The 13,234-nt window shown below is 43.9% G+C and overlaps 1 protein-coding gene across 1 annotated transcript in view; it reads right to left on the bottom strand.

Moving 5' to 3' along the window:
• The window catches only part of LOC124256052 (Fanconi anemia group M protein-like), a 77,491-nt gene that overhangs the window by 59,452 nt on the left and 4,805 nt on the right, over nt 1-13,234 (bottom strand). The window contains 4 exon segments of the mRNA XM_046689981.1: nt 50-208; nt 820-897; nt 1,291-1,401; nt 1,403-1,464. Coding sequence (XP_046545937.1) covers nt 50-208; nt 820-897; nt 1,291-1,401; nt 1,403-1,464 — 410 coding nt within the window.

A 13,234-nucleotide genomic window follows, 5' to 3' on the forward strand; every position in this document is an offset into this window, starting at 1 on the left:
TTAAGGGGAGGAGTATATTCCAGGAGTGTTCCACTTCAGGTATACCCACCTGCACATACTTCTTCTGTATCATCAATAGTTCTTCTCCAAGTGCTACCACAATCTTCTCTACCTTCCTCTCATGAGTGTATGGTTTGATGTCAATACACTCCTCTGTCCTCAGTTCAATGTGTGATATCAGTAGGTTGGTAATGACTTGTTGCACAGCCTGCAACAGTACATCACACCCAGACCATGTATATAATCATCAACACACGGTCAGTCCTTATACTGGTTTAGAGGAGAAGGTGTTTCATAAAAACATGTGATCTAAGTTATACATGGCATTGTAACAATTATATCTTTCATCAATAAATATTGGGGGAAAAGATTTTTTAGTGTGGACACACAGTGTATGAATTAATTTTGAAAAGTCACTGACCAGGAGGGCTAGTTAAGTAAAAATGTTGCTAGCCAACATCTTACTTCAGTGGCCCAGCAAAATATCAATATCAAAATGCACTTTGGTCATAAATATGACGAAACTTTTGTGGACAGACTTTTACCACTTTAATAATTGACTTCATCATATTCATGTCCATTAAATAAAGAACAAATTATCTGAGATTTTCAGCTAGCCAGTTGGCATAGCATTAACAATATATTGCTGGCCCGATTCACAATCAACTAGCATTTGGCTAGCGGGCTAGTAGCTATTTCGAAAGCTGGGGACACATTACTTGTGGAAAACAGTGATTGATATTGATAAAATCAATCCAGAGTGTTAGTACAATCTAATCCCAAAAAGATGTTCCCACTACTGACACGTGGCTTACTGACCTTGATATCACTTCCAGGGGTAGCACTGAGAGCTACAATTCGAAACTGCTGTGTATATTTCACCAGTTCCCTCACAACCTGCAATGAAGAAATACATGATACTGTCCAAATCTGGCACTGTGAACTGTGAGTAATAAACAACTGGACACAGAGAGGCTCTTAGTCACTCTCCTGGGTTTATTGATGCTGCTAATGCTTTCAGTTACAGAACAGCATGTCAGCCTGATCTGGGGATATACCCTGAGTGATGTAGGCATATGACAATGAGCACGGATAGATGGGAATGACAAAACATGAATCGTAATAATTCTGGTCACATGTTGAAACCACTTGATCCTTTGGATATGTTGATAGTTGTAATAACTGACAAAATCAGAAGTGTGTAGAGTATTGGTGCCATTTCCTAAGTAATATGTGGATAACACACTATAGCTCTTGCTGATCTACAAAAGGCACAAGCCAAAATAATACCTGACAATAAGCATGGTTTCCAAGTGCCTTGTGTGCCTCATCAATAACTAGACACTTAACAGTGTCAGCAGGGCAGGTGCCCCTACTCAGGTCATTGGTTATCACTTGGGGGGGTAAGAAAGAACACACGCTTCTCCTTCCAGGTCCTCTGCCTCTCCGTTGGGTTCATGTTGCCTGAGTCAAACAAGAGTAACATTACACTTCTGAATCTCTTATGTTTACTATATTCTGAAATGGAACAAAATGTAATTTTTAGAGTAAAATTGATATTTTATACTTATCCTGACTCATGCTCTTTTTGCTTGTCTTATTCTTCTTGCGAACATAGTGGAACACTTGTATCTCCCTAATTGAAGTTCCCTTCAATGTAAAATCATTAATGAGTACTCACCACGAGTTAAATCCCTTCCACAAGCGCGGGAACGAGGGCGCCACCTCCACCCATGTGCCTCACTCTCTCCTCATATACTGAGCCCAACATTTGAATTTACAGGGAAATCCAAAGTGTTATGTGGGGAGGATGGGAGGGCTTACCTCATGAGTCAGGATAAGTATAAAATATCAATTTTATTCCAAAAATTACATATTTTTCCTTATCCTGACTCATGCCCTTTTTGCTTGTAGAATCCGACGGAAAAGGAGGTGGGAATATATAATACTTTGGATTTTAATAATTAGTGATTTGAACTGTGATGATTGTAATAACCCTATGGGAACTTCATAAAGGCACTGAACTGATGAATTCCTGCTGCTAACTTATCAGCTGCCATATAAAGGTTATTACAATGTACTTATTATGATAAAGTATATATAACATTAATACAATGCTTAAGACTAATAGACTTCAGCTTGTTAATATGCTAGTATAAACTCCTTAGAGTTTGTTTGCTAAAATACTTTAAGATATAAACATAGTATTAAGCTTAAGATATGATTAAACTTAAGCTAATTATATAATAGCAAAACTCTTTAGAGTTTGTTAGTTAATATACTTATATGATATAGATATAATGCTGAGCTTAAGATATGAATAAGCTTTAGCTACATATATAATAGCAAAACTCTGTAGAGTTTGTTAGCTAATATATTTTTACAATATGAGTATAGTACTGTGCTTAAGATATAATTAACTTAAGCTACATATACAATAGCCAAAAACTCTGTAGAGTTTATTAGCTAATAGATTTATAATGTAACCATAGTACTAAGCTTAAGATAAGATTAGACTTAAGCTAAATGTATATAGCAAAAAACTCCTTAGAGTTTATTAACTAATATACTTTTATGTTATAAACATAGTACTGAGCTTAAGATATGATTAAACTTAAGCTATATATATAATAGCAAAACTCCGTGAGAGTTTTGTTAGCTAATACATTTTATAATGTAACCATACTGCTTAAGATATGATGAAACTTAAGCTAATTGTATAATAGCAAAAAAAACCTTTAGAGTTTGTTAGCTAAAATACTTATATGAGATAAACCTAGTATTGAGCTTATGAAGGAAACCTTAAGCTACATATATAATAGCAAAAACTCCGTGAGAGTTTGTTAGCTAATACATGTTATAATGTAACCATAAAGCTTAAAATATGATGAAACTTAAGCCAAATATATAATAGCAAAAACCTCTTTTAGATTTTTGATAGCTAATATACCTATATGATATAAACATAGTACTGCGCTTAAGATATGAATAAGCTTAAGTTACATATATAATAGCAAAAACTCTGTACAGTTTGTTAGCTAATACATGTTATAATGTAACCATATTGCTTAAGATATGATGACACTTAAGCCAAATAGCAAAAAACTCTTAAGAGTTTGTTAGCTAATATACCTATATGATATAAACATAGTACTGAGCTTAAGATATGAATAAGCTTAAGCTACCTATATAATAGCAAAACTCCGTAGAGTTTGTTAGCTAATATATTTTTCAATATGAGTATAGTACTATGCTTAAGATATAATTAACTTAAGCTACGTATATAATAGCCAAAAACTCTGTAGAGTTTGTTTAGCTAATGCATTTATCATGTAACCATTGTACTACTCTTAAGATATGATTAACTTAAGGTAAATATATAATAACAAACTCTGTAGAGTTGTTAACTTATATATTGTATGATGTAATAATCATAGTACTGTGATGATAAAAGGAACTTAAGCAAATTATATATAGCATGTAGCTATTTAGTACTGTTATAAGATAAGTAGAAATCTGTAAGATTGACTTATCTTCTCCGAGGAACTGTCAACTGTTGTGCGAGGACCATGGGATCGAATTGGTGGATACCTGAGACGTCCTCGGTGGTGATATCTCTCAGATAATGGTTGGCAACCACCATATCGGATCTCCAGAAATAAACCCTCCATTATTTCAAATAACATTTGTGTAGATCAATTGTAGAAGTTAGCGCTCTAATATCATGAGTATTAAAAGCTCATGGAGGGTCGGATTGGGTCCATCCGTCTTGTATGCACGTAGTATGACAGTTCTGATCCAAACGGAGATATAGTACGTGAGACTTCATTCTGCGTAAGTTGATGATAGAGGAAATAATCTGTTGCATTTTTCCTTCCTGTTTGGTTCGGTGGAGATAAATTTACAGTGCTCTTGCTGGCCATCGTGATAGAATCATCGTATCATGGAGTCCAAGTATGTCATCCAGGCGTGTTCATAAACCTCACTTGTGAGGTGTTGGAGCACTATATTCAGATCCCCAAGTTGGAGTGTGAAACTACCGTTTTAATTCTCCAATCAGAAAGCTTAAGTAGGTTTACTAACCATCTAGTTGTGTTAGTAGCTTGATGATGAAATTCAGCTGTAGTCTGAGACGCTGTGGATTTAGATCCACTTGTATCCCGTCGTCTAGGTAATTTGCTGCGAAGTCCTTGACGATGTAGGTGCACAACCAGGTGTGTCTGTCCTCGTTGAACTTTATGTAAAATCGCCTGACTGCCGTGCCCCTCGCCCTAACTTGACAGGGGAGGTCTCTAACCTGAAGAAAGCAGCCCAATCATGAAGGTTCAGATTAACTGGACTGTAAGGAGGCTTGCTCGTTCACTGATATATAGTTGTCACTTGTAACGTAAGTCTTGAACTGTGAACTAAGATCGACCTCTGCGTAGGTCGTTGTCCATCGCGGTCCAATCAGAACAAGGCATTTTGATTCTGTAGAATACCCGCGCTGTGATGTCACCAGTGTAGCAGGAAAAAACCTTGTATAAAATCTTGCCGTCGTTGATATTAGCATAATCGTCGGTCTTTACCTCGCTCTGTAATATTAATGCTGGGTAGGTTATTTTCCTGGCTGTCGTGAAAGTAACTTCAGTTTTGAATATAATTCCGACTTCCTTATATAAAGGTACAATAAACTTGCAAGTTGTCAGCTTGTAGACTGTATACATGAATGTATCGTCATAATTGTAGAATTAAAGCTGAACTTGTTGTACATATTTCTTCTCAGAAACGTTGACGATTATGAGTTATACTCGCTGTAACAAGGCTGCTGTTCAATTTCGATATTGAATTGTCTGCAGATATGCGTAATGGTCACGCATGTAGATAATCGTATCGTCGTCCGGGATTGCATATTCTAGCAATCTATACGTAAACAGTTGATTTCTGTGAAGATCTATGAAACGTCGTTGACTAATTAATACAGCGACGTTCTGTGTTGTAAATAGCCTGTGCAATTGTCTTCGCGTAGGCTTATAGACGGCATCTGGTATACAGTTGATAGACAACTTATGCGATGTCTTGAACGGACTGACGAGTAGCTATATATGACGAGTGGCTAGTATATGGAGACCTTGGAGGAGACTTCCTCGGTGAACGCCGGAGACTTCGTGAAGCTCTCGAAGTATCCCTTCTAGATCTTCTGGGTGAAGTAGACTTGGAGCCACTTAGCCTTCGCGACCTTCGCGAAGGTATCGAGTCAAAGCCCGATTAGTATATATATATATGAGCTCTTGCTTCGCGAACGGCCTCTGTGTTTAACAGGATGTGGGGTCGGTGAAGCGTTACTCCTCCGCGACGTCCCTTGTAACTGGTGAGGCTCTATCTCCTTCGCGGAGGCGGCCTGGGACTTCCTTAGCGAAGTGTTTATAGTCCGAACAATATATGAGCGTTAGCTTCATACAAGGTGTGGTTCTTGCTGGTTCTGCATAAGTAGAGCCGAGTAGATCATCCTATCATCTTCAGAAGTTGTGTCAAGAAATCTAGTGATAAGAATCTTATTGATCGTTCTAGATCTATTAAGGCCAAGAACATACGCCTCTGGCATTTGAACTTTCATGGCTTTATGGTAGGCTGTGTCCTCATTCTGTGGCACCGCAGCAATCGGGTCGATCGGAGGTAAGGTGATGGTGTCTGCATCGTCTTCCTTCATCAGGTATGTCTGCGCCGAGTTGCCACTCTTGGAAGGTGAAGAGAGATCTAGGTTGTTTACCATCCAATATCGTATCTCAGCGTCTGAGAAAATGATGCCTCTATCATCTTCTATCCCAGCATCGCTGATGAGAGGTTGATGCTCTTCTGACGGTGGACTGTGTGTTTCTATCTCTATGTCGGGTGACGTTCGGGGAGACCTGACTGTAGACTTGTGTGCAGACTGTGTGGTGACCTGTGAGGCAATCGACGTGGTGATGTACGAGGAGATCGGCGCGGTGAACGGCGAGGCGATCGTCTTGGTGATCTGCGTCTATGGGTTGACCTTCTCGGAGACCTGTGAGGAGAATGTTGATAGCTTCGCGAAGCTCTTGTGTAGTCCCTCGAAGTCCTTCTGGACGATGACGATCTGTGGTCAGGTGTCCTTCGCGAAGGCCTTCGCGAAGCTTCCTCTGCGTCCGGTCCTGGGGAACGGCGACTTGACCTTCGCGAAGGCTTCCGTGTGGTCTGGTGGTCTGAGTCTGCATCTAAGGATGTAGCCGAGGAAGGTGATGATCTATCCCGCCTTCGCGAAGGCTGTACATCTGGGTCCTTCGTCGAGGTGGTCTGCGACTTCCTTCGCGAAGGTGGCTTCGTCGTGGCTGCTACGCTGACGGGGGGTGCCTCTGGGGTGTCGTCTGCGTTGGAACCTTCGCGAAGGCTCAGGCCCTGGGCTGGCTGCTTCTCCAGTCTGTAGTGGCCCTCCATCATGATCATGATTTGCCGCAACAGTTCATCTGGGATGGTCTGCGACGAAGTAGTCGGTGCCCTCTCTGCGATGTTAGCGGTGGGGCCCTCAGGGAAGTCGTCTGACATCAGTGTAGAGACATCAGGCTGCATGGCGATCTCTGCTGATGTCATTGTAGCTGTCACCGGTCGCTTCTTGTGGCGTACGTCGGGGATGATGATCGGCTGATCATCGTAGAGGCCCAGTTCAGCGGCTGGAACAATCTCGGTTGAGAAAGTCCTAGTAGACTTCGCTGATTTCCCTCAGAGGTCGACGCCTGCCCTGGTCAAGTGCGAAGTCTGCGCTGAGTGTTGGTAGCTTACGGGACCTTCAGGAAGATCATCGAATATCAGCGTTGGTACATCAGGCTGCATGTTGATCTGCGCTGACATCACTGTTGCCGACATTGGTCATTCTTTTGATGTACATCAGGTATGATGATCGGCTGATCATCATACAGGCCCAAATCTGCGATGGGAACAATCTCGGCTGAGAAAGTTCTAGTAGACTTCGTTGATTTCCCCTCAGAGGTCGATGCTGCCCTGGGGGTGCGAAGTCTGCGTTGAGATGCAGTAGAAAACCCTCTAGTCTTCGGCTGCGACGATGGGATGTCTGGGGAAGCAGGACGCTTCTTGGAGGCGGCGGACTACGTCCCCCGCCTCTCCACCACTCTAGCGGAACACCACACGGGAGGGGGGTCGACCAACAGCAGTAGACTGGCGAGGGGTTCAGGTGTATCAGTCATGCTAGACTCTGCATACGCGACCTATCTGCTGCGCGTCTCAAACGCAAAGTAAATATTTATAAAAGGCAGAATTGGATAAATTAGTACCGCAACTGCAACGTGAATAAAATGAACATGGCGCAGTACAACTAGGGCATATTAAATGCGGATCAGCAGCAGAATAAAAAACGTAATCTGCAACAGTACAGAATTTTCATCAACGTAATCCACTGAAACAAACACGGCGTCCCGTGAATAAACAGTAGAAACACGACTAAATATCAATATATAATTGTTGAAGGATACTAGCTAAACCTCTATAGATGTCTATACGAGGTAACTAACTAAATATAATCAAAGGATATAGTGTGTCGGGAGACACAGGCGCTCTCACGTCCAGCTCACTGGGCGAAGAAGGAGAGAGTGAGGCACATGGGTGGAGGTGGCGCCCTCGTTCCCGCGCTTGTGGAAGGGAGGTAACTCGTGGTGAGTACTAATTAGTGATTTTACATTGAAGGGAGCTTCAATTAGGGAGATACAAGTGTTCCACTATGTTCGCAAGAAGAATAAGACAAGCAAAAAGAGCATGAGTCAGGATAAGGAAAAATCTAAAATATGAGATTGATTTATGTCAGCATATTAATAACTAACTAATAATGCAAAATGTAATTTTTATGATAAAAATTGATATTTTACACTTATCCTGACTCATGCTATATTGTTTATCTCCCTTTCTCTTTTGACGGAAACTTGAATCCCTTTGTTCCCAAAAACAGTCAAAATTCACTCACCCATCCGGAGCTCTACTTTCCCGCCAAACGTCTGCCCATGTGACCTGAGCCATGCTCTCATCACTCTCTCCTGAATATGCCGACAATAGGGCCTACAGTGAAGCTCATAGTGCTGAGATGGGACAGTTCGTAGGGCCCTTCAGATCATGAGTCACGATAAGTATAAAATATTAATTTTATCATAAAAATTACATATTTTCCCTTATCCTGACTATATTGCTTACCGAATCTGAAGAAAATAGGTGGTGGGACAGCCACCTATCGGGATTCACTGTGACTGTTAGATCAAATTAGCATCTGATCATATACCCCCTGGGAACTCTTCTTACGGCTTCAATTGCTGGTCAAAACATCCTGATGATGATCGGGGGACCACCTTCTCTTAAATTAATAAAAGAAATAAATTTCGTGGATTTTTAGATAACTAGAACGCCTCGATGTCTAGTTATCTAGAACGATCCATATGTTAAGGTAAGGACTATTACTGAAACTGAGTCTAGATCACTCATGCACTGACTCGTGTGTAAGACAGGGGAACATGGACTCTCTGCCGGCCTAGCATCAACAAGTCAACGTGATACGGGTGAGTTTCTCATCGTCTCTCTGCAATCGTGAGTTGTTGCGCTACTACAAAGGGCCCAAACTGGTGGATAAGGGATACATCTTCTGTAGCGATATCTCGAAGATAATGGTTGGCGAACACTGTGTCCGACTTCCAGAAGCAGCCTTCCGTGATGGATGATAAAGAGCAATTTCCATGTAGGGTGACTGTCGAGGCTAATGCTCTACCTTCGTGTGGGTTGAGGCTCTGGGAGGATCCAGCACTGCTGCTCTGTAGGCTCGAAGGATGACAGTTCTGATCCATAATGAGATAGTTGTTCGGGAGACTTTAATAGTTGTGGCGGGTGATAGTGGGATGAAGAGATGCTTGAACTTTGTCTGCCTTGTAGCAGTTGGTTCTAAGTAGATCTTCCAGGCTGTGACTAGGCTCAGGGACAGATCTTGTGTATCATCTGGTCTGTGGATTGTAGATAATGCCGGAACGTGAAATTGTCTATCTGGTTGACCTGGTAGCTGATTCTTCGTTATGAAGTCCCTCTAAGTCCCAGGTGGACTGCAACATGCTCTCTGGAGTCAAATCTAGTTTGTCCGTAGTCGAGGACGTGTATCTCTGACATCCGAGCAGCTGTAGCTAGGGCGAGGAGGATCAGTGTCTTTTTGAGTTAGCAGCTCGAATGTGTGTGTCTCAGTGGCTCGTAGTCGTCACTGGCCAGATGTTGCGGCACTATGTTGAGGTCCCATGCAGGAGCTCTAAACTTCAGCTGCTGGTCTTCCGGCTTGAATGACCTCAGTAGAGGGACGAGTTCAGGTACTTTGGTCAGCTTGACTCCCGGATTCACGGTGAGTACGGAGCTGATCGCCCCCAAGTATGTTGAGAGTGTAGATCCCTTCAGGTGTCTAGTAGCTCTCAGTTAACAAAGGTACTCTGCTACTTGTGGATGTGAAGCAATCACGGACGAAAACACCCAAAAATGGTCGAAACTCTTCCACTTATCATCGTAGAGGTTGTGAGTTGATCGTCTTAAGGCCGGTGTAACTGCTTTAGCTGCTCTGGTGGAGTATCCTCTTCTTTTCAGGCAGTGCGTAATACGTTCCATGCGTGAAACTGGAGCCCTCCTGGATTGCGGTGAGGTTGTCTTGTGTGAGGGTGGATCAATAGATTCGGCCAATCTGGTAGACGCAACATTGGTTCTCCCATGAGCTGTATTAGTCTGGAAACCAGGTTCTTGCTGGCCAGTAAGGCGCGACCAAAATCAGTTGAAGGTATCTTGCATAGTACCTGAGATAGTAGTATTGGTGATGGAAATGTGTAAGCATAGAGTCAATTCCATGATATGGCGAGAGCGTTGAGTGCCCAAGCTTGTGGATCTGGTACCGGTGAGACAAACGTCGCAATCTGGTGATTGAAGCATGTTGCAAATAGATCTATGATAGGACGGCCTTGGGCTTCGGTCAGCAGCTGGAATGATTCCGGATGCAGCATCCACTCTGTACTCTGTACATCCAAGGCGTCGGCTAAGACGTTCTTCGTCCCTGGAATGTGGCAGGCCTTCATCCATAGGTTGAGGTTGTCTGCTAGGTTTAAGAACTGGAATGAACGTCAGTTGTAGAAGAGGCACTGATCTCGTTGAGCAATGTAGATTTATGTAGAAGGCTGTGTGGATCATAAGGAGCTGGTTCCTCAGCAGGTGCGCCCAGTGTTGAACTGGCTCAATGGCCGCCTTGAATTCCTGCTGGTTCATGTGTAGAGCCCTTTCTTCCGGCAACCAGGTTCCTGATGCGACCTCTTTATTGCAATGCGCTCCCCATCCTTGTAGAGATGCGTCCATGAAGAGATGAAGGTTGTGGGCCAGATCTTGCAAATAGGTTCCGCCGCAGACATTCGACTTATCTGTCCACCAGAGTAGATAGGACTTCAGGTGCTGAGAGATGGAAACCTTCCGCAGACTGTGGAGATGAGGCCGGAGGAAGCGTTGTAGCAGTCATAACTGCAATCTTCATCTGCGCGTGAGAGCCTGTGCCAACATGAGGAGGCCTAGTAGTCCTTACCACGCTCTTATCGGTAGTGGTGAGTTGAGAGCGGCTGGAAGACACACCTGGAAACTTGACCATTGATCTTCTAGGACAGTGATGCGATTCTCTGTGGTCTGGAACCTGATGCTGAGGAACTGAAGATCCTGTGAGGGCTCTAGTTCTGTTCCAACTTCATGTGGTTGACTAGCCAGCCCAGCTGCGTCAGTAGATGGATCGTAAACTGGAGTTAACGTCTGAGTTGATCTGCTAGTTGATGCCTGGATGCAGTCGTCTAAGTAGAAGGCGCTACGAAATCCCTGCTGATGTAGATACGCAACAATGGGCTTGGTTACACATGTAAATAGCCATGGGGCCTAGGAAATTCCAAAGGGGAGGACCCTCCACTGGTAGTGCTGCCCTTGACACAGGAATTGTAGATACTTGGTGTGATGAGATGTCGCAGTTGTGGTAAATGCAGCATCTTCAACTTGTCTGGTTTCAGCAAATAGTCTAGGTTGAAACGCTTCATGTTGTAGATGAGGCGGAACTTCTCTTTGGAATTCTTCTTCGGTACCAGGAAAATTGGAGAGTAGACGCCGGGGGTGAGAATGCGTTGATCCAGGATCTCTACGGCATTCATTGCGAGCAGCGAGTCGATGGCCTCAGTCAACTTGATGCATTGTAACTTGGGGCACCTGCGGTTTGACAGTGACATGACTTGTCGCCTTAAGATGGATCTCGTTCCTTTCGTGTAGCACTTGAACAATGTAGTCATCTTCTAGTACTCTCCCATTCGCCAAGTAGTAGCCTAGACATCCACCCACGGTTGATGGTTGCACAGGAATGACTAGGGGTGGAACGGATCAGTCGTTCAGAACCTGAACTTCACTGACAAGATGACCAGAAGTTGACGGAGGAGCGACCTTGGCCGGAGTGAGTTCTGGAGTTGTCGGATGAGCGATGAAAACCTTGAGATCTGCCACCCCAGGATGCCGGATACCTCTTATCCTTCGCCTTCTATATTCCCGAAAATTTGAACGGGAACTGACTATGTTAAGTAGTCTGCCTGTACATGTTGTTCATGGTCTGCACAGACTTGATCAGCATCTTGTCCTTGGAGTCCTTGGCCACTTCTCTAGACATCTGTCGGACGCTGCCATCAAAAAGTATTGGTGCTGCCCAGGGCTTGCGTAGCAGAGACTTCATGTAGAGATCCGGCAACAAAGATGCTGCGAGGAGACCTTGATGACGTAATAAGGTGATGCCTGCCAAGGTAGATGCGAGGTGATAAACTCCTGGTCCTTCCTCTGAGTGACGAACATCCGCTCCTTGTCGGTCTTCAGATTTCGTAAGGAGTTGATCATCGCTTCATTGATAGTGCAGGACCTTGCCAGACCAAGGAATGCCCTTCTAGTAGTCGTGTTGAAGTCGTGTTGAACTGTCGGATGCGTACAGCCATATTGAACGACGTGAGTAGAAGCTGGCTGACTGCTGGAAGAGGGGTTAGAGAACATGGCTGGAACATTTTAGGGTTGGAGTCACGGTCGGTGATGATATCGGCAGACTGTCAGCGATCCAAGCTAGTATTTCAGCATCAGTATAGATTGACGAGTCTGGATCCTTCTGGATGTCGTCGTCCAAAGCTGGGGCTTCATCCTGGATGGAGTCTCCGAGGGATGCCGCTGGTGTAGATTGGTTGAAGGGACGCTGGAGTTCCGTAGACAACAGCTGCTGCCACTGCATTGCGATAACAACTTGTCCCATGATATTCGCCACCAGGCGATGCACTGAGATGGGCAGGCAACATAGGCAGGTACTTGCTTGAAGACGAGGACGGGTAGCATTCGCGAACGCTAGCAGTTTGACTGGAGCACTGCTGCTAGGCTGAGGGTGCTGATGTAGAGTGGCCAGCTGCGTAGAGGGGTTCGCTAGCAAGTTCGCCAACCGTTGAGCGACATGGGTAGACTGCGCAGAAGCTGACTGGCTGCTGGCGTAGGGGTTCGTGAACCCTGCTGGAACATTTGAGGCGCTGTGTAGTGTAGATTGCCTGGCGGTTCAAGAACAGGTGGTTGTGAGTAAGATGAATCATGTACTTCGTCAGCAGGTGTCATATTGTTTGTGAACAAGTGAACTTCAGCAGCAGGCTTCGACGACTTCGAAGGTCTCATAGAACATGAAGGCCAGCATGACAATGACTTCAACAACGGTGGCTTCAACATAGACGACCACGAAGATGATGACCATGATGACAACTTCTACTTCTTTGCCAGCTTATTGGAATCAGACCCCTCCCTAAGAGGAGACTTCCTCTTAGAGAAGGGCTGAGTTGCTTTCTCTGCAAGAGCGACAGACATGAATAAGCCTGGAAGGAGACACCAAAAAATCTACCGGAGGATGGTAGAAGAGACAACTCACAAACAGATGATTGGGAAATGCCCTTGTCAGCGGCGACCCTGCTGTCACGCAAAGTTTGTCCATAGTCTTGCATAAACGGGATAACAAAAATTTATTACATGCAAATTCTGATAAACGTGCACAATATTTACGTGAGGCAAGAGAACACGATGTGTTAATGCACGAAGAACAAACAGAGTGTGGATCAGCCACTGAGACGCGTAACTTGCATTGTTTACATGCCACCAAATAGAAACAGTCACCTGAAATGGAGTGAGAAAACCTCAGAAATTAGCC

The sequence above is a fragment of the Haliotis rubra genome, unplaced genomic scaffold (assembly GCF_003918875.1).
Source record: "Haliotis rubra isolate DU_JTF1 unplaced genomic scaffold, ASM391887v1 Scf116, whole genome shotgun sequence".
NCBI lineage: Eukaryota > Metazoa > Mollusca > Gastropoda > Lepetellida > Haliotidae > Haliotis > Haliotis rubra.